Source organism: Pogoniulus pusillus, chromosome 35 (genome assembly GCF_015220805.1).
Source record: "Pogoniulus pusillus isolate bPogPus1 chromosome 35, bPogPus1.pri, whole genome shotgun sequence".
NCBI lineage: Eukaryota > Metazoa > Chordata > Aves > Piciformes > Lybiidae > Pogoniulus > Pogoniulus pusillus.
Window position 1 is genome coordinate 12,037,167 of NC_087298.1, and position 25,109 is coordinate 12,062,275.

At 57.4% G+C, this 25,109-nt stretch overlaps 1 protein-coding gene across 1 annotated transcript; it reads right to left on the bottom strand.

Moving 5' to 3' along the window:
- Positions 1-695: 695 nt before the first annotated feature.
- DBH (dopamine beta-hydroxylase) lies at positions 696-25,109 on the bottom strand. Its single transcript, XM_064170939.1, has 12 exons — positions 24,672-25,109; positions 21,271-21,417; positions 19,303-19,560; positions 17,564-17,740; positions 16,560-16,662; positions 14,123-14,289; positions 11,955-12,098; positions 11,820-11,858; positions 10,852-10,911; positions 9,094-9,221; positions 7,457-7,616; positions 696-1,591 (listed from the first exon to the last, which is right to left on the bottom strand). The coding sequence occupies exons 1-12, from the start codon at positions 25,107-25,109 to the stop codon at positions 1,457-1,459; spliced, it is 1,956 nt and encodes a 651-aa protein (XP_064027009.1). The 3' UTR covers positions 696-1,456.

The window sequence follows — 25,109 nt, forward strand, 5'->3', positions numbered from 1 at the left end:
GAGTGAGGCCGGAGGTGAGGAGGAAGTTGTTGAGCAGGAGAGTGGTGAGAGGCTGGAATGGGTTGCCCAGGGAGGTGGTTGAGGCCCCATGGCTGGAGGTGTTTGAGGCCAGGCTGGCTGAGGCTGTGTGCAGCCTGCTCTAGGGTAGGGTGTCCCTGGGCATGGCAGGGGGGTTGGAACTGGCTGCTCCTTGTGGTCCCTTCCAACCCTGCCTGGTTCTGTGATTCTGTAGAGTCAGCCTGGTGTTGGTGCCAGAGTGAACTCACACCACAGTGCTGAGCTGGATCAGCCCAGAGGACACACAACAGCCTGGCTGGGCACTCAGTGCCATGGTCTGGGTGATTGGCCAGGGCTGGTGCTAGGTTGGACTGGGTGAGCTTGGAGCTCTCTTCCAGCCTGAGTGGTTTTATGGTTCTGTGAGGGTCTGGAGGAGGAGCAAGGAGCATGCTGCCTGCCCACTGAAGCAGAGCTCTGCTGTGTGCCTTGCTTCCAGGCAAAATCAGCTCCTTTCTGATCAGTGTCCTGACCTGAGGTTCTTCTCTTAAGCTCAAGGTGCCAGGTAAGGGCAGGTTTTGGCTGCTGCCTTACCCTGGGTGCCACCTGTCCCAGGGCAGTGAGGATGGAGAGGTGATCCTTCAGCACCTCCAGCTTTTCCTCTGTTCCCTTTGGAACTCAACACCAGAACCCCCCAAAAAGAGCTTTTTGTTTTGTTTTATTTCTTCACTGATACAACATTTAGGTATTTAAGGGAGCCATTTCCTGCCAAGAGCTTTGTCTTTCCCTCCCCACCATCCTGTTCCCTTTCCAAACCCCCATCCCAGAGGTGTCATCTGTTCCTGGCTGGTGGCGTTTGGTGGCCTCCAGGCGACTAATCCTCAGGCTGGAGGAGTGGGAGGAGGAGCAGCACAGTGGGGAGCTGAGTCCCTGCGGCGGGAAGGCGAGCGCTGGGTGGGCGTCACAGCATCCCTCCCTCCATCCCTTCATCCCTGCCCGGCTACCAGTGTGGGAGAGCACCTGGATGGGGCCACAGGACACCGGGGAAGGGTTGAATGCTGCTCCCACGCAGATCTTTGCTTCGTGCCTCAGTTTTCCTGCTGGCAGCCAGGCTGCTTCCCCCCACCCTTACCCCTCCCCGGGGCCATGCTGGGTTCCACACAATAGCAAACCCTCCGCGTTGTGGTTCTGGGGGTGGGAAGCAGCATTACTCAGAGCCAGGATTGCTAATAACACACTAAATATAGCACTTGCCAGCTCCAGAGCACTTGCTGAACTCTAGCTCCTGAACCCTGAACCCTTCCAGAGACAGGGGCCAGGGCACCGGGCACAGGCTGGCATATTGTTGTGTGGGCAGGGATGCCAGGGAGAGCAAAGAGCCAAAGTTCCCCAGGGGTGCTCTGCCTGGAGGTGCTGCTGTTGCTGCTGCTTCTGGTGGAAGGTCATCTTCTTGCGATGGATTTCAGTCCCTCCTGAGCTTGCCCAGGTCGAGGGGGATGGGAGCAGCTGGCTGAGGTCTGGGGGTGGGTGGGCAGGGAGGGACTGGCTCCGGCAGCCTCTCGGTGACGGTGGGAAGTGGCTGCTTCTCCCACTCACCCTGCAAGAGAGATGAGCACCGCCAGGCTGAGTGCGAGTTGCAGGCACTGGGGAAAGCTCTGCCTCTCTCCCTGCTTCTAAAAACGAAGCTCTCTGGACTATTTAAAGTGTTTTTAGCCCCAAACAGGATGTTTTCTTAACCAGACACGACCAATTATTTGCATTGCAGGAGCACCTACGCATCCCCCTGGCGCTGCAGATGCCTGCGGTGCCACCCAGGTTGCACAAACCTACCACAGCGAGGGGAATTTCCACCCCAGGAGGATAGAACCCACCAAAAGCAGATGGAGGGAACTCAAACCAGGGAGTCCCACCAAGCCACCACCTTCTCAGGCCAGCCTTGAAAGAGGCTCTCCGCCAGAAAGGTTGGTTGGAAGCAACATTTGCAGCCTGCCAGCCTGGATGTTGGTGTGTGGCAAAGCTGGAAGGATGCAGCAACCTGGGTGAGATGTTGCAGGGCAGGTCCTGGGAAGGATGCAGCAACCTGGGTGAGATGCTGCAGGGCAGGGCCTGGGAAGGATGCAGCAACCTGGGTGAGATGCTGCAGGGCAGGTCCTGGGAAGGATGCAGCAACCTGAGTGAGATGCTGCAGGGCAGAGCCTGGGAAGGATGCAGCAACCTGGGTGAGATGCTGCAGGGCAGAGCCTGAGAAGGATGCAGCAACCTGAGTGAGATGCTGCAGGGCAGAGCCTGGGAAGGATGCAGCAACCTGGGTGAGATGCTGCAGGGCAGGGCCTGGGAAGGATGCAGCAACCTGGGTGAGATGCTGCAGGGCAGGTCCTGGGAAGGATGCAGCAACCTGGGTGAGATGCTGCAGGGCAGAGCCTGGGAAGGATGCAGCAGCCTGGGTGAGATGCTGCAGGGCAGGTCCTGGGAAGGATGCAGCAACCTGGGTGAGATGCTGCAGGGCAGGTCCTGGGAAGGATGCAGCAACCTGAGTGAGATGCTGCAGGGCAGAGCCTGGGAAGGATGCAGCAACCTGGGTGAGATGCTGCAGGGCAGAGCCTGAGAAGGATGCAGCAACCTGAGTGAGATGCTGCAGGGCAGAGCCTGGGAAGGATGCAGCAACCTGGGTGAGATGCTGCAGGGCAGAGCCTGGGCAGGGCTGTCACAGCCATGGGGGTTCAAGGTGACCACAGGCAGGACAGAACTGGCTCTGTGCATGGGCTGGGAGCAGGTCTTGGAGATGCTCCCTGTGAGGAGTCAGACAGTGCCAAGGGCTGAGCCTGCTGGGCAGGATCTAGCTCATTTTGGTCTGGGTTAGTGGCTGGGTGAGGTGCTGGGGGGCTCAGTTTGGGCTGAGCTCTGGCTCGGTGATGCTCCAGTTTGGCTGCCGGCTGCACGCCGATGCAGAAATGTCAGCGAGCAGCAGGAGGAGGGAGGTCTGGAGAGGAGAGGTAGAGCTGTGAGTCATCAGGGAGAGACTGAATTTATGTTTACAGATGAAATTCCTTGTAGTGTGGCAAGAGAAATGGGCCAGAGTCTGCACCAGCACCAGGCAAACCCTGGGGAAAGGTGGAGGGGAAGGAGGGACCAGCCCAAAGCTCACGGGGAGCAACCAGAGAGGGGACAGCATCAGTGGGGAGCACCAGGTGGAGAAATGACTCTTTTACTGTACCTTTATGGCTGCTGAGCATGTTTAGGGCCCAGCTACTGCAGGGCTCAACCCAAACCTGATTCTGTCTCTGTGGTGCTCAACCCTTATGGCTTAAGAGAGCAGTTAAACATCTCTAAGGTCCACTTACTGCAGGACTCAGCCCAAATCTGAGCCCATCTCTATGGTGTTCAACCCTGATGGCTTAAGAGAGCAGTTAAACATCTCTAAGGTCCACTTACTGCAGGACTCAACCCAAATCTGAGCCCATCTCTATGGTGTTCAACCCTGATGGCTTAAGAGAGCAGTTAAACATCTCTAAGGTCCACTTACTGCAGGACTCAGCCCAAATCTGAGCCCATCTCTGTGGTGTTCAACCCTGATGGCTTAAGAGAGCAGTTAAACATCTCTAAGGTCCACTTACTGCAGGGCTTGATCCAAATCTGAGCCCATCTCTATGGTGTTCAACCCTGATGGCTTAAGAGAGCAGTTAAACATCTCTAAGGTCCACTTACTGCAGGACTCAACCCAAATCTGAGCCCATCTCTGTGGTATTCAACCCTTATGGCTTAAGAGAGCAGTTAAGCACATTTAGGGCCCATCTACTGCAGGGCTTGAGCCATTCTCTGTGGTGCTTAACACATCCCAGCACCTGTGCTCCTTCCCCACGACCACCACCCTGCTTTTGGGGTAGATCAGAGGCATTTGGAGGGCCTCAAGAGTTGCTGTTTTCAGTGCTTTTGAGTGGAAATCTGGATGGAGAAAGCTTGCTACCAACCCAAACAGCTGCAGGAGACTTGGGGAGAGTCCTGTCCCCACATCCACTCACAAAGTGTTGCCTGCAGATTTTGCTGAGTAATTAACAGCTCTCAGTCCTTCCAGAAATCTTGTCAGGCTTGAGCTTAATTATGAGCTGGTTGGGTTGGGTTTTTTCCCCCTCTCTTGGCAGAGTGTGCAATAAATGAGATGTCTTCAACTCGGGCTCACTCTGAGGGGCAGATTCACTCCTTCACCCTCCCTGCGATGCTCCTGACCCACTTTGTGCTGGTGTTGGAGCTCCTCTGCTCAAATCACTTCTTGGCTGTCCCCCCAGACCTCTGAAATCAAGAGAGTGAGGGCCTGGACCGTAATTAAGGAGCTTAATTCTGCTGCTGTACAAATCTTCTGCATGGCTTCTGTGCCTGCAGCAAGGCTCTGCATGGCCCAGAGCTGCTGGGTCTCCAGTGCAGGAAGGTTTCTGCCCCTCCAGAGTGGGTTTTGCTGAAGGGGATTTAGCAGGAGAGAAAGAATAGAAGCAGTCAGGGTTGGAAGGGAGCACAAGGAGCAGCCAGTTCCAACCCCCCTGCCATGCCCAGGGACACCCTACCCTAGAGCAGGCTGCACACAGCCTCAGCCAGCCTGGCCTCAAACACCTCTGGGGATGAGGCTTCCAACACCTCCCTGGGCAACCCCTTCCAGGCTCTCACCACCCTCATGCTGAAGAACTTCTTCTTAACATCCAGCCTCACTCTCCTTACCTCCAGCTTTGCTCCATTCTCTCCACTCCTGCCACTCCCTCACAGCCTCAAAAGTCCCTCCCCAGCTTTCCTGTAGCCCCCTTCAGATGCTGGCAGGCCACAAGAAGGTCACCTTGGAGCCTCCTCTGCTGCAGCCTGCACAGCCCCAACTCTTTCAGTCTGTGCTCACAGCAGAGCTGCTGCAGCCTCTCAGCATCCTCCTGGCCCTGCTCTGGACACTCTCCAGCATCTCCACATCCCTCTTGTCCCAGGGGCTCCAGAGCTGGATGCAGCACTCCAGGTGGGGTCTCATCAGAGCAGAGCAGAGAGGGAGAATCCCCTCCCTGGCCCTGCTGGCCACACTTCTGTTGCTGCAGCCCAGGCTCTGCTTGGCTTTCTGGGCTGCAAGTGCACACTGCTGGCTCCTGTTGAGCTTCTCCTCCAGCAGCATCCCCAGGTCCCTCTCCTCAGGGCTGCTCTCCAGCCTGGCACTGCCCAGCCTGGATTTGTGCTTGGCATTGCCTCGCCCCAGCTGCAGGACCTTGCACTTGGTCTCCTTGAACCTCCTGAGCTTGGCTTGTGCCCACCTCTGCAGCCTGTGCAGCTCCCTCTGGATGGATCCTACCCTCCAGCCTGGCTGCTGCACCACACAGCTTGGTGTGGGCACAAACTTGCTGAGGCTGCACTCAGTGCCTCTGTCCATGGCACCCACAGAGATGTCGACCAAGACTGGTGCCAGGACTGATCTCTGAGGGACTCTGCCTGTCACTGGCCTGCACTTGTGTATGGACCCACTGCCAGCCACTCTCTGGGTGCAGCCATCATCTCCTGGTCCTCCAGTGCTGCAGTGGATACCAAGTTGTGTGTGTTGATTACCCTGATAAATGGTGGTGATGAGGAGTAGCAGTGGATTGAGGTCTTCATCACCATCATGCCTGAGCCTGTTCTTGCTTCAGAGCTCTCAGAGCCCTTGTGCTGGGTCAGGGTGTTTGGAGCCTGCCCAGCTGCCTCTGCTGGGGTTTGCCAAACTCCTGACAATCACCTCACATTTTCTCCTTGCTTCTGGAGCTAGCCCTGCAGAGAGCTCAGCCAAAGCAGCCTTAACATTGCTGTATGCAAATGCATCTGCTGAGTGAGTCTGGCCAAGCACAGCCCCAGCCAGCTCCTCTCTGCTGTGGGCTCAGCTCAGTGTCATGCTCAGCTTCCTCACCAGCTTCAGCTGCTTGCTCTGAGCCCACCAGGTTCAGGCAGGCCTTGAGCCATCAGCATCTTGACCAACCTCATCAGGGTGATAGAATCATAGAAGTCTTGAGGCTGGAGACCTCCAAGATCATCAAGTGCCACTGCTTGCCTGGAGCTCACAATCCTGCCACTGCTGCCAAGCCACCACCACTAAGCCACATCCACACATCATCCAGATGCCTCCAGGGATGATGACTCCTCCAGCTCCCCAGGCAGCCTGTTCCAGTGCCTGACAACCCTTGCTGGCAAGAAATCCTTCCTAATATCCAACCTGAACCTCCCTTGGAACAATTCGAGGCCATTTCCTCCTGCTCTGTCACTTGCTGCATGTGAGAAGAGACCAACCCCCACCTGGCTCCAGTCTCCTTTCAGGGAGCTGTAGAGATGATCCTCTCTCCCAGCACCCCCAGGGCCCTCTCTGCCTGGCTGCTCTCAGCCACTCTGCCCCCAGCCTGTAGTGCTGCTTGGGGTTGTTGTGGCCAAAGTGTAGAACCCTGCACTTGGCCTTGTTCAGTCTCATCCCCTTGGCCTCTGCCCACCTATCCAACCTGGCCAGGTCCCTCTGCAGGGCTCTGCTACCCTCCAACAGCTCCACAGCTGCTCCTAGCTTGGTGTTGCCTGCAAACTTACTGCTGCTGGACTTAATCCCCTGGCCCAGATTATCAATGAAGAGATGGAAAATATGATCTCTGAGGGTCCCTCCAACCTGCTTTGGACAAGATGATCTTCCAGGGTCCTCCACCCCACTGGGGTTGGACAGGATAATCTTTGAGGGTCTCTCCACCCCACTGGGGTTGGGCAGGATGATCTTTGAGGCTCCCTTTACCCCACTGGGGCTGGGCAGGATGATCTCTGAGGCTCCCTTTACCCCACTGGGGCTGGGCAGGATGATCTCTGAGGCTCCCTTTACCCCACTGGGGCTGGGCAGGATGATCTCTGAGGCTCCCTTTACCCCACTGGGGCTGGGCAGGATGATCTTTGAGGCTCCCTCCACCCCACTGGGGCTGGGCAGGATGATCTCTGAGGCTCCCTCCACCCCACTGGGGCTGGGCAGGATGATCTCTGAGGCTCCCTCCACCCCACTGGGGCTGGGCAGGATGATCTCTGAGGCTCCCTCCACCCCACTGGGGTTGGACAGGATGATCTTTGAGGCTCCCTTTACCCCACTGGGGCTGGGCAGGATGATCTCTGAGGCTCCCTTTACCCCACTGGGGCTGGGCAGGATGATCTCTGAGGCTCCCTCCACCCCACTGGGGCTGGACAAGATGATCTCTGAGGCTCCCTCCACCCCACTGGGGTTGGGCAGGATGATCTTTGAGGCTCCCTCCACCCCACTGGGGCTGGGCAGGATGATCTCTGAGGCTCCCTCCTCCCCACTGGGGCTGGACAAGATGATCTTCCAGGGTCCCTCCAACCTGCTGCATTCTGTGATTCTATGAATGCCTTTCTTGGAGCGTGGGACCAAAAACTGAAGGCAGCACTGGAGGTGTGGGCTCAGCAGTGCTGAGCAGGGGGTGCTGGCAGCTGTACCCACCGGGAACCGGACGGCTGAGGACTTGTTGCAGTGCATGGAGATGGGAGCGAAGCGGTAGAGGGACTTCAGGACGTCTCTGTTGAAGGCATTCCAAGGGACAGAGGTAAACTGCTGTGGGATGGAGACCTGTGGGCACATGCAGACCTCCTCGTCGTTAAACCTGGGGCAGGAGAAATGCCAGGCTGGAATGCCAAGGTGCAGCTGGCCCCTCTCAGCTCTGCCTGTGGCTAAATGCCGACAGCTCAGCTTGGAGCGGCTCCGAGGTTGATTGCTGGGAGCAAGGAGGAGCTCAGCACAGCCAGACATGGGACCTACCTGTGGCTTAGGACACCATGTGCAAGGTCAGTGTCTCACCCTCCCCTCATAGATTGATAGAATGGGTTAGGTTGGAAGGCATCTTAAAGCTCAGCCAGTTCCAACCTCCCCTGCCATGGGCAAGGACACCTCCAACCAGCCCAAGTTGCTCCAAGCCTCATCTGAGCTGGTCCTGAACACCTCCAGGGAGGTTGTGGAGCACAGAAGCACAGAATGTGATCTTTGATCACATTCTGTGCTTCTGTGCTCCACAACCTCCCTGGGAAACCTGTGCCAGGGTCTCAGCACCCTCAACCTGTGCCAGGGTCTCAGCACCCTCAACCTGTGCCAGTGTTTTCAATCACAGAATCAACCAGGTTGGAAGAGACCTCAAAGAGGGAGTGAGCTGCAGCCTGCTTCTCTGGCAGGGATGCTCAGTCTCTGCCTGGGGCTTTGAGTGGTATTTTAGAGTCATAGAATGGTTTAGGTTGGAAGGGTCCTCAAAGTTCATCCAGTTCCAACCTCTCTGTCATAGGCAGGGACACATCCCACTGGAAGAGGTTGCTCAAGGACTCATCCAAGCTGGTCCTGAACACCTCCAGGGAGGTTGTGGAGCACAGAAGCACAGAATGTGATCAAAGATCACATTCTGTGCTTCTGTGCTCCACAACCTCCCTGGGCAACCTGTGCCAGGGTCTCACCCCCCTCAACCTGTGCCAGTGTCTCACCACCCTCTCACTGCAAACAACTTCTTCCTCACATCCACTTTCAATCTCCCCTCTGCCAGTTTAAACCCACTTGGGCATGCCCTGAATTCAGCTGGCAAATCCCTCCCTAGGAATGTTCTCTCTTCCCAGTGGTTCTCACCACACAACCACTTCTGTGCTCTCAGGGAAGTTTTGGTAGGTCCTACCCAAAAGTAGTTCTTGGATGGACTGAAATGACCCCAGGGGAGGGTTAGGTTGGAGATGAGGAACGATTTCTTTGCTGCAAGAAGGGGTCAGGGATTGGCACAGGCTGCCCAGGGAGGTGGTGGAGCTACTACCCCTAGAGGGGTTCAAGATAAGTGTGGCCATGGCCACTTGGGGACATGGTTTGATGGCCATGGTGGGGTTGGGTTGATGTTTGGGCTGGATGACTTCAGAGAGCTTTTCCAACCAAACCCATTCTATGACTCTTAAGCACAGGAGAGTGCTCCAGCACATAGCCACCCCTCCCTGAAAGCCAGGTGCACCCCTTCCTAGGTGCACAGCCAGCACCTCAGAGCCCACTTTTGGGGCTCTTTTTGCCATTGCCACTTGCAGAAGGCTCAGGGAGGGTCCCCCTCAGCAGGGGCTCAGTACCTGTTGACGAGGTTGAAGTATCTGTGCAGGTAGCCTGGGTCCATGGCACTCTTGCAGAGCTCCAGCTGTGTCTGGGGGTAGTAGTGCACGTAGTTGACACACATCTCCTCCATGATGCCAAACCCACCCTGGGCACAGACACAGACCTGTTGGCAGTGGGGTCCAGCTCTGCCCTGCCAGGAGCTGTGCCCCTGGGAAGGGCAAGAGAGGCTGCAAAGGCAGGAAGCTCACAGACAGATGTACAGACACAGACACAGAGGTGCTGGACAACAAATGCACCATGAGCCAGCAGTGTGACAGGCTCCTGGGGTGCATTAAGAATGTGACCAGCAGCTCAAGGGAGGTTCTCATTCCTTCTGCTCTGCCCTAAGTGGGGTCACAGGTGGAGTACTGGGTCTAGTTCTGGCTTCAAGAGAGACAGGGAACTGCTGGAGGCAGTCTAAAGGAGGCTACAAAGCTGCTGAGGGGCCTGGAGCAGATCTCTGAAGGGCAAAGGCTGAGAGCCCTGGGGCTGAAAGCCTGCAGAAGAGCAGCCCCAGAGGGGAGCAGAGCAATGCTCAGCAAGAGCTGAAGGATGGGGGGCAAGAGGCTGGGGCCAGACTCTGCTCAGTGGTGCCCAGGGACAGGCCAAGGGGCAGTGGGCACAAACTGGAACCCAGGAGCTTCCACTTGAGCAGAAGGAGAAAGTTGTTACTTGTGAGGGTGCAGAGTCCTGGAGCAGGCTGCCCAGAGAGGTTGTGGAGTCACAGGCTCACAGGTGTCAGAGGTTGGAAGGGACCCAAAGAGAACATCCAGTCCAAGCCCCCTGCCAGAGCAGGACCACACAGTCCAGCTCAGGGCACACAGGAACACATCCAGACAGGCCTGGAAAGCTACAGAGCAGGAGACTCCATAACTTATCTGGGCAGCCTGTGCCAGGCTCTGGGACCCTTCCTGGCAAGTCTGGTTGGTTGGACAGGGCTGGGTGCTACGTTGGGCAGGGCTGAACTTGGAGCTCTCTTCCAACCTGCTTGTTTCAATGATTCAAGTTCCCTCTTGTGTTGAGTCTCCTTCTGTGGAGAGCTTCCAACCCCAGCTGGGCATTGTGCTGCTGGGCAAGCTGCTGTGGGTGCTCCTATTTTAGCAGGGGAGGGTTGGCCTGGGTGGTCTCCAGGGGTCCCTTCCATGCTGGCACTCTGATGTGCACCGTTCAGCTGCATGGGGTGGACTGCACTCTGCCCATCACAGCCCTTATGTAAGGACAGATTAGTTTAGAAGAGAAGGCATGGAGACCACCCAGGCTTGGTCTGGGTCATCTCCAGAGGTCCCTTCCACTCTGGCACTCTGATGTGCACCCTTCAGCTGCGTGGGGTGGGCTGCACTCCTCTGCCCCTCACAGCCCTTACGTAAGGAGAGACTTTCAGGCTAGATCCTGTGCTTTACATTAAAATGCAGCTTCCCTATAATCCCTCAGCTATATTTAGCTTTGTCCCTGTTGCTGCTACCTCTGACAGGCTCCTTTGTTGCTGCCTGTGTGAGGCAATAACATGCACTGTCAAAAACTTGCCACCTCTCTTGAATTGCAGCGAGTCCCCGGTGGAGCAGCCTGCCCTGGCACCAGTGACACACTCCACATCTCAATTAGCACCTTCCCAGCCCCTCTGCAGCAGCACAGCCTCCTGGCTCCTCTTCTTTGCCACCCTCCCTCTGCTTTCTGGCTTGGCTTCAGGCAGGTGCCCACATCCCTGGGGTGCCAGCCCAGCTCAGCCCCGCACTCACCACGGTGGCTCTGCTCCGGTCCTCCGTGTTGTAGGTGCAGGTTGTGATGAGTTCGTCCCCCTGAGGGGTTCAAAGACAAGACATGGGGAAGGTGTCAGTGTAGTTTGCACTCTCCAGCCAGCAAATCTGGGATCAGGGAGCTTGAAAGATGGCAGAGCTCTGCTCCCGTGGGCAGCTTGTTTTCCCACCAGCCCCAGGTGCCACGAGAGCTCCTGCTAAACTTGCAGCTCCTGGGGAGATTCCCCGGGGCTGGAGCCCAGGGAGGGGGTTTCCTGCTTTCCTCACTCTCTGAGCATTTCTGCACAGCTGAAGAACCTAAAAAAAGCCACTGAGGCAACACTTGGAATTGCCAAACCTGCACCCAGCTCAGTGGCACAATTGGCTCTCCGTCACAGGCAGTGCCAGGGCCCACAGGGACACCCTGGACATGGGTTTGGGTGGGTGCTGAGCCTCTGGAGGAGCCTCCCAGGACACAGAGCTCCCAGAGCTGACCTCCACTTTGCAGCCAGGGCCTTCATCACTCATACAGCCTTCAGCCTCACTCAGCCTCTCTTTTACCACCCACTCCCACCACGTTTGCTGCCAGATCTCTCTCCCTTGTCCTGCCAAGCAAGGCAGGAAGGGGCACCTCCAGTTTGCCCTCACCCCCTGAGGAGCCTCCCTCTGCTAGAGGAAGCCCAACTAAATTAGAGGCTTTGTTTAGCTCCTGGCAGGCTTTGGTTGCCCACACACTGGTTTTGTGCCATGCTAGATGAGTCCCAGCATCTCTGAGGCATCTGCAGGGGGGTGGCAGAGAAGACCTGGGGCCCGTGGGGGGGGGTGTGTGTCCTCCTGCAGCCCCTCAGGCGGTCCCAGATGGCAGCTGGTGCCCAGGCATGGGCAGGGGCTGCCAGCAGCAGAGGGGATGAGGTGATGTAAGGGATGCAGAGGGCTCAGGGCAGGCTCTTGTGCTGTTTGGAGCCACTCACTGGGAACACTGCGACCACCTCCTTGAGCATGCGGATCTCCTGCCAGGGAAGCAAAGGGACTGCGTCAGGACAGCACCTGGGGACGGTGCCCAGCATGGACCCCCCCCTCCTCCGTGGCCCTGCAGACCCCTGTACCTGGAAGTGAGGGCTGTAGTGCCCATCAGCATTCACCACCTGCTGCTCTCTGCCGGCCCGGGACAGCACTGTCACCACCTTCCTTCCTGCCAGGTGAGTGTGGAGCTGGGAGGCGAAGATTCGGATGCCAGCGGCAGGGAGAGCCTGTGGGAGCCACAGAACGGGGTGGCTTGGGAGGAACCTTCAAGGTCATCCAGCTCCAACCCCCCCTGCTATGGGCAGAGACACTTCCCACCAGTCCAGGCTGCTCAAAGCCTCATCCAAGCTGGCCTTGAACAGCTCCAGGGAGAGGCATCCACAACCTCCCAGGGCAACCTGTTCCAGTGGCTCACCCCAGCCCTGTGCATCCCTCTCCCATCCTGCTCATCCCTTGCTGCATGCTCAGGATGGGGGTCCCTGCATGTCTTCAGGGAGGGGGTTTCAACCACCCCCCTGGGCAGCCTGTTTTAGTCTTTGAGAGCCCTTTGGGTGAAGAAGTTTCTTCTAAGACCCAACCTAAACCTTCCCTGGTGCATAGAATTGGTTTGGATGTAACTGGTCTCTGAGATCACTGAGCTCAACCCAACCCCACCATGGCCACTAAACCATGGCCACAGGTTTCTTGAACACCTCCAAGGATGAGGACTCCAGCACCTGCCTGGGCAGCCTGTGGCAATCCCTGACCACTCCTGCAGCAAAGAAATTGGTCCTAATCTTCAACCTAACCCTCCCCTGGTGCCATTTCAGTCCATCCTTTGGATAGGTCCTACCAAAACATCCACCAGAGCTTCCCTGGGAGAGCAGGGTGGGCACTTGGAAACCATCTTAAGGGCAGCAGGGCTGGGGAGGGGCCTGGAGCACAGCCCTGTGAGGAGAGGCTGAGGGAGCTGGGGGTGTGCAGCCTGCAGCAGAGGAGGGTCAGGGCAGAGCTCATTGCTGTCTGCAGCTGCCTGCAGGGAGGCTGTAGCCAGGTGGGGTTGGGCTCTGCTGCCAGGCAGCCAGCACTAGAACAAGGGGACACAGCCTCAAGCTGTGCCAGGGCAGGTCTAGGCTGGATGTTGTTAGGAAGTTGTTGTCAGAGAGAGTGATTGGCATTGGAATGGGCTGCCCAGGGAGGTGGTGGAGTCTTTGTGGCTGGAGGTGTTGAAGCCAAGCCTGGCTGGGGCACTTAGTGCCATGGTCTGGTTGGTTGGGCAGGGCTGGGTGCTAGGTTGTGCTGGCTGAGCTTGGAGCTCTCTTCCAACCTGCTTGATTCTGTGGTCTTTGAGAGAGCTCTTAGCAAGCTCCTTGGCAGCCAAGTCCAATCTTCCCTTCTCCAGAGCTGGGGGCAGAACACCACTGGGACACATCCAGCTCCACAGGAGTTTTTGTGGGAATGGTCCCCCTGGGGAGCTGGAGCAGATGGCTCCCCAGGAGAGCTGCTGCTAGAGGGATTCAGAGCATCCCAAGCAGCTGCTCACTCTTTGTTTTCTACAGCAGATTTGTCTTTCCAGCACAACCTCCTGATAAGTGGCTTGGAGATTTTCAAGCTGGGAATTGGGGAGCCTGGAGCTTGGTGCAGTATCCCTGCTGCCTGCGAGCTGGGAAAAGCCATTTGAAACCTCTGCTGCTTGGGGAGGCACCAAACTGTTGGAGAGAGTCCAGAGGAGGCCACCAAGATGCTGAGAGGGCTGCAGCAGCTCTGCTGTGAGCACAGGCTGAGAGAGTTGGGGCTGTGCAGCCTGGAGAAGGGAAGGCTTGGAGGAGACCTTGGAGTGGCCTTGCAGGATCTGAAGGAGGCTACAAGAAGGCTGGGGAGGGACTATTGACAAGGTCTGGGAATGAGAGGAGGAGGAGGAGGAATGGGTTTGAAGTGGCAGAGGGGAGATTGAAAGTGGATGTTAGGAAGAAGTTGTTTGCAGTGAGGGTGGTGAGACACTGGCACAGGTTGAGGGTGCTGAGACACTGGCACAGGTTTCCCAGGGAGGTTGTGGAGCACAGAAGCACAGAATGTGATCTTTGATCACATTCTGTGCTTCTGTGCTCCACAACCTCCCTGGAGATGTTCAGGACCAGGCTGAATGAGACCTTGAGTGACCTGTTCTAGTGGGAGCTGTCCCTGCCTATGGCAGGGGGTTGGAACTGGCTGAGCTTTGAGCTCCCTTCCAACCTAAACCATTCTGTGATTCCATGAAGGGGCAGGCACTCACCAGCTGGGTGCATTTGTCAGTGCAGTAGCCTGTGAGGAGGAAGCTGTCCTCTCCTGGGGGAATGGCCATCACTGGGGTGTAGACCAAGCCCAGCTCCATGATGCCAGCATCATAGGGGCGCAGGGAAGCTGTGTAGTAGAGACGGATGCCTGAGGAGTCTCGGCGGCCTGCAGGGGGCACAGGACAAGGCTGAAAGTCACTGTGAGAGAGGTCATAGAATCAACCAGGCTGGAAGAGAGCTCCAAGCTCAGCCAGCACAACCTAGCACCCAGCCCTGCCCAACCAACCAGACCATGGCACTAAGTGCCCCAGCCAGGCTTGGCTTCAACACCTCCAGCCACAGAGACTCCACCACCTCCCTGGGCAGCCCATTCCAGTGCCAATCACTCTCTCTGCCAGGAACTTCCTAACAACATCCAGCCTAGACCTGCCCTGGCACAGCTTGAGGCTGTGTCCCCGGGTTCTGCTGCTGGCTGCCTGGCAGCAGAGCCCAACCCCACCTGGCTACAGCCTCCCTGCAGGCAGCTGCAGGCAGCAATGAGCTCTGCCCTGAGCCTTCTCTGCTGCAGGCTGCACACCCCCAGCTCCCTCAGCCTCTCCTCACAGGGCTGTGCTCCAGGCCCCTCCCCAGCCTTGCTGCCCTTCTCCAAACACCTTCCAGCACCTCAACATCTCTCTGCAATGGAGGAGCCCAGAACTGGACACAGCACTCCAGGGGTGGCCTGAGCAGTGCTGAGCACAGGGGCACAAGAACCTCCCTTGTGCAGCTCTCCTCAGGAGCTGGGGAAGAACTGGTGCTGGTGGGAGCTGCTGGGAGCTGGAGAAGACCTTGTGCACCATTCAGGAGCTGGGGAAGACCTCATGCAGCTCTCCTCAGGAGCTGGAGGGAGCTGGAGAAGATCCTATGCCCATGATGTGAGCAGGCAGAGGAGGCAGCAAGATGCAAACCAAGGTCTGGCTCCCAGTCACCACCCAGCTCTGTTAGCAGAGGCAAAGGGCAGGTTGAGGAGGTCAGGAGGGGTTCAGGCTGGCTTTGATCTGCCTGCCTGTGGCTTGGAGCCCACCAAGAGCTGGGGTCAGCAGGGGAGACACCGTTGGCTAAGCAGCAAGAGCAGAGGGAGGCTGAGAGCCTGGAGCTCTGTATTTATAGACTTGTTTCTTCTGGAGCTGCTGAATGTGCTGTGATTGATCTGCAGCACATATGCTCTGGCCTCCTAAAAATACCCTTGGTTAGTCAAGGGGCTGCTTGTTTTTCTGGGGAGGAAGGAGCTGGCTTGGTTGTTTGGAGCCTTCTCATTTAGCTGTGGTTGTTTTGGGGTGGTTTTTTTTCATGTATCTCCTGACAATGTTATCAAAGCAGAAGGAGCAGGAAGACAACATCTGAGTTCCCCCCTAGCCAGCCTGCTGCTGAGTCCTTGGTGACTTCAGCTCTCAGCTCAGACCCATCACCACCACCAAACCTGGAGGGACATTTCCCATTCCACTCAGAAGTTCTCTGCTGTGAGCCCTGGAGCAGGCTGCCCAGAGAGGCTGTGGAGTCTCCTTGTCCTGGAGGGATTCCAAACCCACCTGGACATTGGGATCCTGGCAAGCTGCCCTGGCTGACCCTGCTTTGGAAGGAGGCTTGGGCTAGGTGGTCCTCAGGGGTCCCTTCCAAATCCCACCACGCTGGGGTTCTGGGCATGCACAAGGGTGAGGTCCAGCCTCTGGTGAGGGTGGAGAAGAGGAGCCCTGTGAGGAGAGGCTGAGGGAGCTGGGGGGGTGCAGCCTGCAGCAGAGGAGGCTCAGGGCAGAGCTCATTGCTGCCTGCAGCTGCCTGCAGGGAGGCTGTAGCCAGGTGGGGTTGGGCTCTGCTGCCAGGCAGCCAGCAGCAGAAGAAGGGGACACAGCCTGAAGCTGTGCCGGGGCAGGTCTAGGCTGGATGTTGTTAGGAAGTTGTTGTCAGAGAGAGTGATTGGCATTGGAATGGGCTGCCCAGGGAGGTGGTGGAGTCTCTGTGCCTGGAGGTGTTGAAGAGGAGGCTGCAGGAGGCACTTAGTGCCAGGGCTTAGTTAATTAGAAGTGCCATGGCCACAGGCTTCTTGAACACCTCTAGGGATGGGCACTGCACCACCTCCCTGGGCAGCCTATGCCAATCCCTGAGTCAGTTGGAAGGGTTAGGTTGGACTCAATGACCTCAGAGTTCTTTTCCAACCTGCTTGGTTCTGTGATGCTCTGATGCTGTGCCTTTGCTGAGAGCAGGAAGGCAGCAGCAGGGGAGGCTTGAGGGAGTTCTTCCTCTAGCACAGATCTGCCCCCTCAGGTCTCCAGCAAGTTGCCTATGGGGATCTGACTGGAGCCAGGAGGGTTGGTTGGTTGCTTTTCTGGATGAACCCTGGATCCATGCCCAGGCAGCTGCTGGTGTTTGCCTCCTGGGGAGGCACTGGGAATCACTCACCTTGGAGCACCAAGGGATTGTGGTAGTGAACCTCGAGGCGCAGATACCTGGAGGAGCCTGGGCCCCCAAAGGCCAGACCTGCTTCTTCAGGGTAGTAGAAAGCCTGGAAGCAGAGACAGAGGTGCTGAGAGAGCAGTGGGGGAGGCTTTCCTGGGGAAAAGGCTCCAAAGTCTGGCCATAATCTGGGCACCCCCACACACACACACCATGGGCTGAGGGAGTGAGCGAGGCTGTGCCTGGGGAGCTGGGCTGGGTTGCAGAAGCTTCCCATGTGCAGTGGCACAGCCAATGAGTAGGGCATCACATTGCTTTATGGCACCAGGGGCTGAGTTGGGCAGAGGCTGAGGGAGCTGGGGGTGTGCAGCCTGCAGCAGAGGAGGCTCAGGGCAGAGCTCATTGCTGCCTGCAGCTGCCTGCAGGGAGGCTGTAGCCAGGTGGGGTTGGGCTCTGCTGCCAGGCAGACAGCAACAGAAGAAGGGGACACAGCCTCAAGCTGTGCCAGGGCAGGTCTAGGCTGGATGTGAGGAGGAAGTTGTTGTCAGAGAGAGTGATTGGCATTGGAATGGGCTGCCCAGGGAGGTGGTGGAGTCTTTGTGGCTGGAGGTGTTGAAGCCAAGCCTGGCTGGGGCACTTAGTGCCATGGTCTGGTTGGTTGGGCAGGGCTGGGGGCTAGGTTGGGCTGGAGGAGCTTGGAGCTCTCTGCCAGCCTGCCTGCTTCTATGGGTCAGTTAATCAGAAGGTGTGAGGTGCTAGGCTGGACTCAGTGATCTCAGAGGTCTTTTCCAACCTGTTTGATTCTGTGATTCTGAGGTGGGGACTCAGATACAGCCAGGAGGAGGCTGTGGAGCTCAGCCAGGGCTGAGCCCAAATGCCAGCAGAGAGTGGGGTTGGGGCAGCCCCCATGGGGTGATCTAAAGATGGGACTGGGACGGGTGCAGAGGCAGCAGGGCAGTGCCCAGGAGCAAAGCCTCCAGGCAGGGTGGTGGGTCCCATCCTGCACCCACCTGTGCTCCCATGGCCCATGCTGCCAGCACATGCCTGCAGTAGTTGAGTCTCTCTGGCTTCATCTTGGAGTCGCAGGGGCCGCTGTAGTGGGGGAAGCTGTCGACCTCAGCAGCACACTGGAAGACCTCCATGTGGTGCACCAGGGCCTCGTTGCCAGCTGTGATCACTGCCTCGTACTGCAGGGCAGCACCCACAGGGAAGAGGCTGTTCACTGAGAGCTCCTCCCTGCAGGCTGCTGCCCAAGGCAGGCACCTCTGCTCCCCAGCACTGGATTGACCTCATTCATGCTGATAAAGACATGCAGGATGAGTGCCAGGAGGCTGGGGCCAGGCTCTGCTGGGTGATGCCAGTGCCAGACCAAGGGGCAGTGGTGGAAGCTGAGGCAGAGGAAGTTTCATGCAAACAGGAGGAGGAATTTTCTCCCTGTGCAGGTTGCAGAGCCTGGCACAGGCTGCCCAGGGGGGCTGTGGGGTCTCCCTCTCTGGAGATACCCAAACCCTGCCTGGATGTGTTCCTGGGTGATCTGCTCTGGCAGGGGGGTTGGACTGGATGAGCTTTGGAGCTCCCTTCCAGCCCCTGGCATTGTGATTGGGACTTTGTGCCTGGTGGTGGGGTGGGGAGGTTGCTCTGGGCATGAGGCACCAAGGGTCAGGAGCTCTTGATTGGCCTTGGGAGCAAGCCAGAGTCCAGCACAGCTCTCAGAGGCATATCTCCAGCGCCAGGGGCACCTGATCCAAGGCACATCTTGGTCTGCTTTGTGCTGACTGAATCCTGTGCCAGCTTTGCAGGGCTGAGGTGCCCCTGGAGCTGCTCTCTCCTGAAGGTAGCCACATTATGGTAGCTCCAGCTGCAGCTCTGGGGGGTTGTTTCTAGCCAACAGCTGCTCAGGGCGTGGGGAGGAGGATTTGGGAGTAAGAAGAATGACTCCAGGCAAGGCTGAGGAACAGCTCTGGCTACAAGTGCCAGCTGTAGGAAGGGTCTGCAGCAGCAGGAGCTGTGCACTTCTTGCTTGCACACAGATGATTCACCTCACACCATCTGCTGGGGGAAGATCCTCCTCCAGAGTGTTCATCTGCAGCAGCATCCCTCCCCTCTGCACCACGGAGCTTGGGCTCCTGTGCCAGGTTTCCCTTCTCCTGGCTTTCACTCAGGGTGTGCCAGGTCACCTGCTCAGCCAGCTGCAGGGTGATGCCCTCCCAGCAGCTGGTGATGGGTGGTAGGGCTGGTGGTGCACTGCCTTCCCTTGGCACCTCCCAGGCTGCCTGCAGATCCCCTTTGAGGGAGGGGACCCAAACAGGTTGTGTTTGTGTCTGCAACCTGGAGTGATCCTGATCTGGGTTCCCAGCCCAGCTCACCCTGCCCTGCTCTCCACCAACCCTCCCTCTGTTCCCCACGCTCCTCGTGGCTCTCTGTGTGCCATCATCCTGCCTCTCAGCTCTGCTCTTGATGGCCACAGCTCTGCCTTCTGCTGGGGGTTCAGCTCTGCAAAGGAGCTGCTCTCAGCCTGCCCTGGTACCTTGATTGATTTGCTGGGTGGAAAGTCAGCAACCTGCTGAGAAACCTCTGGTGTGAGGGTTCTGTAAGAGGCATGGGGATGCCACTGGCTGCTGGGGTGGCCTTGGCAGGTGTCTTGGGGATGATGTGTGGGCCTGGAAGCCTCCCTGTGAAAGGGCAGGGAAGGGGTGGACTTTGCAGAGGGGCTGAAGTTGCCTGCAGCCCTCTTCTGCTTGCCTCTCACCTTGATGATGTGATGCTTGAGGAAGCCATCTGGGAGCTCTGCCATGTAGCACCAGTAAGTGGTCTCCTGGCTGGGAATAACAACGTCAGGAGCTGTTATCTCCATGGTCTCCACATTGCTGGGCAGTTGAGGGATGCTGATGTTGGGCTTGAGCAGCTGCACCCTCTGCAGTCCCCTGTGGAGGGCAGAGATGTTGATGGCCTGCAGGGAGTGGACTGGCTTCTCCAGGATGCCATAGATGAGGTGCACGGTGCCATCCTGCAGGGAGAGCAGAGGGACAGGAGCTGCATGGGCTGGTAGCAGCAGCAGTGGTGGCATGCAGCCAGGAATGGGCCTTCTGACCCGTGCCCAGGTGGGTGCCAGCCTGACTTCACCAGCAGCCCACTCTGCAGTGCTGTGCCAGGAGGGCTGTGCATCTGGGGGCGTTTCTCTGCCTGCTGTGGTCACAGCTGCCAGCTGGGACAGCCTGGGAAGCTTTCCCTGGGTGGCAGCACTTCCAGAAGGGTCACATCTCTCTGCTCCTTCAGGCCCCCTCATCCTGGCAGCACTTCCAGGAGGGTCACATCTCCTCTCTGCTCCTTCAGGCCCCCTCATCCTGGCAGCACTTCCAGGAGGGTCACATCTCCTCTCTTCTCCTTCAGACCCCCTCATCCTGGCAGCACTTCCAGGAGGGTCACAGCTCCTCTCTACTCTTTCAGACTCCCTCATCCCTCCTGAGCTCTGTGCTGGGACACAACCATGTTGGGTCAGGGCTCACCCCACCCTCCCATGGCCATGGGCTGCAGTCTGGGAAGGAGCAGCAGAACCAAAACTTCTCCCTGCAATGCCTCCTTTCTCCCAGCTGATTTTGGAGGGCTGCCTCCAGAAGCTCTGCTGAGAGGCAACCACAGGTAAGAAAGCTAAACCCAGAGAGCTCTGGACAGGAGAGAAGGCAGAAAGCAAAAGCAGAAGATGTTGTTTTCTTCCAGGCTCAGAGAATAAAGCCCTGCAGTTCTCTCCCTGGTGCACAACAGCTTTTTGTCCTCCAGGGCTCTCTCTTTTGGCAGCCAGAAGAGATTTCTCAAGCTCTTGAAAGCCAGGAAGAAAACCTGAAGGACTTTGTGTGCCCACATTGGCTTTAAAGTATCCTTCCCACCAAAGGCTCTCATCTGAAATGAGCCTTGCACCAGTTCCTGCACCCCACCTGGGTCCATGGCTGAGACCCAGGAGCTCTACAACATCTCCACTGGGAATGTGTCCTCAAAATCCCATCTCATGGAGGAGTGGGGAATGAAGACCCAGAGAGGCTTCACCCAGATCTCATCTCATGGAGCTGTGGTGAATACAGACCCAAAGAGGCTTCACCCAGATCCCATCTCATGGAGGAATGGAGAATGCAGACCCAGAGAGGCTTCACCCAGATCCCATCTCATGGAGGAGTGGAGAATGCAGACCCAGAGAGGCTTCACCCAGATCCCATCTCATGGAGGAGTGGAGAATGCAGACCCAGAGAGGCTTCACCCAGACCCCATCTCATGGAGCTGTGGTGAGTACAGACCCAGTTTGACCTCACCCCAGTAGAGCACAGCAGCTCCATTTGCCATCCCTTTGCTCCAGCTCCTGCCACAGCCTTCTTCTTTGCCTCTCATTGAGCAACACCAACAGCTCCCAGGGCCACTTCCAACAGTTGTCTCCAGAGGCATCTGGGAGGGTATGGATATAGCCCTAACACATCCTTGAAGGGAGTGGATGATGCAAAGGAGCTAAAGGCTCTGCTTTCTAGAGGCTTACAAGGGGTTGTAAATGGATGGTGCCAACCATTACTCACGTCCCAGGATCTGTAGTATGCTTCCCTTCTGCCTTAGCACCCACACCTGATGCTGCCCCCAAACCAAAGCACTGCTCAGGTGTAAGCAGGCAAGCTGGGGGTCAGAGCTCTGCCCCAGGGCTGGCAGCAGTTGCTGCAGTGCAGTCAGGATGGTGCTGTACCTCTATAAGGTAGTCCTTGGGGTCACAGGTGCTGAAGGCTCTTCTGAAGAGGAGGTAGAGCCCCTCAGGAGCCTTCCGAGCCCCCAGGAGCTGGTAGTCCTGCTGTGAGTCCATGTGCAGCTGCCCCTGGGCATCACTCCAGGCATCCTGTGGGAAGAAGAGCACCTTGCTAAGCTGGGAGGCTGCCCTGGCCCCAGCCAGCCCAAAGAGCCCAGGGTGGTGACCTTCAGCAGTCCCATGAGCCACAGCATCCTCCTTGGGTTCAGCATCCCACTTGGGTCAGCTTTCACACTGCAGAGGTCTTGAGACTCTGGGATTTGGTTGCCCTGTGCCATCAGGACAGGTTCTGTGCCTGCACCTGCAGCAGCCCACGGGCAGAACATGGGTGCTTGGCACAGGCAGGCATGGGCATAAGTGGCTCAGTGTTAATGCTCTGCAGAAAGAGCTTTGCAAGCTAAGACGTGGTGGGGCAAGAGGATGCAAAGGGCACAGGGAAAAGCTTGCAGGGGGCACAGGGAAAAGCCTGCAGGGGACACAAGAAGCTGTTGCATTTCTCTGATGTGTTTTGAGTCTATGCTTGCCTGGGAGGAACCTCCTGGGAGGGTTGATGAACTCTCCAAGAGTCACTGTGTGACCCTTGCCACAAAGCAGCTGCTCTCAGCAGCAGACCAGAGCCATGCTGGGCTGGTAGAATCCTAGACTCAGTCAGGGTTGGAAGGGAGCACAAGGAGCAGCCAGTTCCAACCCCCCTGCCATGCCCAGGGACACCTTACCCTAGAGCAGGCTGCACACAGCCTCAGCCAGCCTGGCCTCAAACACCTCCAGCCATGGGGCCTCAACCACCTCCCTGGGCAACCCATTCCAGCCTCTCACCACTCTCCTGCTCAACAACTTCCTCCTCACCTCCAGCCTCTCTCTCCCCACCTCCACCTTTGCTCCATTCCCCCCACTCCTGCCACTCCCTGATAGCCACAAAAGTCCCTCCCCAGCTTTTTTGGAGCCCCCTTCAGATGCTGGAAGGCCACAAGAAGGTCACCTGGGAGCCTCCTCTGCTCCAGCCTGCACAGCCCCAACTCTTTCAGGCTGTGCTCACAGCAGAGCTGCTGCAGCCTCTGAGCATCCTCCTGGCCCTGCTCTGGACACTCTCCAGCATCTCCACAGCCCTCTTGTCCCAGGGGCTCCAGAGCTGGATGCAGCACTCCAGGTGGGGTCTCACTAGAGCAGAGCAGAGGGGGAGAATCCCCTCCCTGGCCCTGCTGGCCACACTTCTGCTGCTGCAGCCCAGGCTCTGCTTGGCTTTCTGGGCTGCAATTGCACACTGCTGGCTCCTGCTGAGCTTCTCCTCCAGCAGCACCCCCAAGTCCCTCTCCTCAGGGCTGCTCTCCAGCCTGGCACTGCCCAGCCTGGATTTGTGCTTGGCATTGCCTCGCCCCAGCTGCAGGACTTTGCACTTGGTCTTGCTGAACCTGGTAGAAACCTCTTCAAACATCACAGAAACACAGAAGGGTTTAGATTGAAAGGGACCTCAAAGATCATCTAGTTCCAACCTCTTGCCGCAGGCAGGGACACCTCCTAAGTCCTGCAGTCATTGTGAGCCCAGCAAGACCTCCCACAACGTTGGTGGTGGTGGTGAGGACAAAGCCACCCCAAGAAGTGAAGCAGTAGGGATGTGAAGGTCTGGAGTCTGAAGCCCCTGCAGTGATTTGGAGCTGAGCAATGATGCTGCCTCCACCTCCTGCATCTCCTCCTGGCGCCTTTTGTGCGCTGAGAGGAGGCAGTCAAGAAGGACCTCTGGGTACATGGATGAGTGGCATTGATCCTGTTAGCTTGGAGGGGGTGGGGGGAAGAAATAGAAGAATGAAGAACAAGAATCAAGCAACTTGGAGCTGTTTCAGCCAGAAGCAGGGAGTGATGTTTTGAGAACATGCTGTCCTCGAGAGGAGGAGAGCAAACCCAGTGCCACGGAGCTGGCAGGGCATTTGCCTTCAGAGCAGCATGGTGTGTGAGGGAATCTCCTAGGACAGGGGGGGGCTGAGCAAATTTGGAGCTGGAATTGGGCCAGGGGAGGGTTAAGTTGGAGATTAGGGGGGGAAAAAAATCTTCCTTGCTGCAAGAGCAGTCAGGGACTGGCACAGGATGCCCAGGGAGGAGCTGGAGTTGTTCAGCCTGGAGAAGAGGAGGCTGAGGGCAGACCTCATTGCTCTCTACAGCTCCCTGCAAGGAGGCTGCAAGCCAGGTGGGGTTGGTCTCTTCTCCCTGGCAGGAGAGTGAATGGCCTGGAGTTGTGCTGGGGGAGGGTTAGGTTGGAGGTTGGGAACAATTTCCTCGCTGCAAGCCTCTTGCAGCAGGGATTGTAAGATGCTGCCCAGGGAGGAGCTGGAGTTGTTCTATCTGGAGAAGAGGAGGCTGAGGACAGACCTCATTGCTCTGCTCCCTGAAAGGAGGCTGCAGCCAGGTGGGGTTGGTCTCTTCTCCCTGGCATCATCTGATAGGAGAGTGAATGGCCTGGAGTTGTGCTGGGGGAGGGTAAGGTTGGAGATTGGGAACAATTTCCTTGCTCCAAGAGGGATCAGGGATTGACACAGACTGCCCAGGGAGGTGGTGGAGTCTCCAGCACTGGAGGGGGTTCAAGAAACCTGTGGCCATGGCACCTGGGGACATAGTTTAGTGGCCGTGGTGAGGTTGGGTTGAGGGCTGGGCTGGATGATCTTGAAGGTCTTTTCCAATCAAAACAGTTCTATGACTCTGATCTTTTCTTTTTTAGCAGCTGAAGAGCACTTGCTGGGATGTCAAAGATCACACTCTGTGCTTCTGTGCTCCACAGCCTCCCTGGGGGTGCTCAGGACCGGGTTGGATGAGGCCTTGAGCAGCCTGTTCTAGTGGGAGCTGTCCCTGCCTGTGGCACAGAGTTGAAACTGGCTGAGCTTTGAGGTCCCTTCCAACCTAAACTATTCTATCATAGAATCAAGCAGGTTGGCAGAGAGTTCCAAGCTCAGCCAGCCCAACCTAGCACCCAGCCCTGCCCAACCAACCAGACCATGGCACTGAGTGCCCCAGCCAGGCTTGGCTGCAACACCTCTGAGACAGAACCCACCACCTCTGAGACAGAACCCACCACCTCTGAGACAGAACCCACCACCTCTGAGACAGAACCCACCACCTCTGAGACAGAACCCAACACCTCTGAGACAGAACCCAACACCTCTGAGACAGAACCCAACACCTCTGAGACAGAACCCAACACCTCCACCCAAGCCCTTCCGAACCCCTTCCAGCTGAGCAGCAGAAGTGAAACAAGCACATGCCATGCTCTGGAGCAGCCCCACTCTTTCAAGCCATGCTCCCCCCCAAAAGAGGTGACCCCCCAAAAGAAGCAGGCAGCAAGCAGAGGAGTGACTCACCCCAAAGTAGGAGCTGTGCCCATCGCTCCAGAGCACAGCCAGGTCTGCGTTCTCGAACTCGCCCCTGTCCGACATCCCGAAGAGGATCCCTGCCCGCAGCTCCCTGACCAGCAGCTGGAAGTGCACAGTCCTCTCGGGATAGCTGACATTCCAGGAGAGCTCCAGCAGCCCTTCAGGATCGAGGGGCACCTTGTAGGGAAAGTCATTCCCACGAGGAGCCGAGCCCTGCAGAGCCACCACCAAGATGACCAAGAAGACGGCGACCAGGGTGAAGTACATGGAGGCCACTTCCCGCAGCTTGAAGCTGGGGCAGGAGCAAGGGCAGGACTTGCTGGAGCTCTGCATGCTGCCCAGGACAGCAGCCACCCTCCTGGGCTGTGCCCATTTATGTACTGGCCCTCCTGGGCAAGCTGGGTAAGTGAGACCCTTTAATTGCAT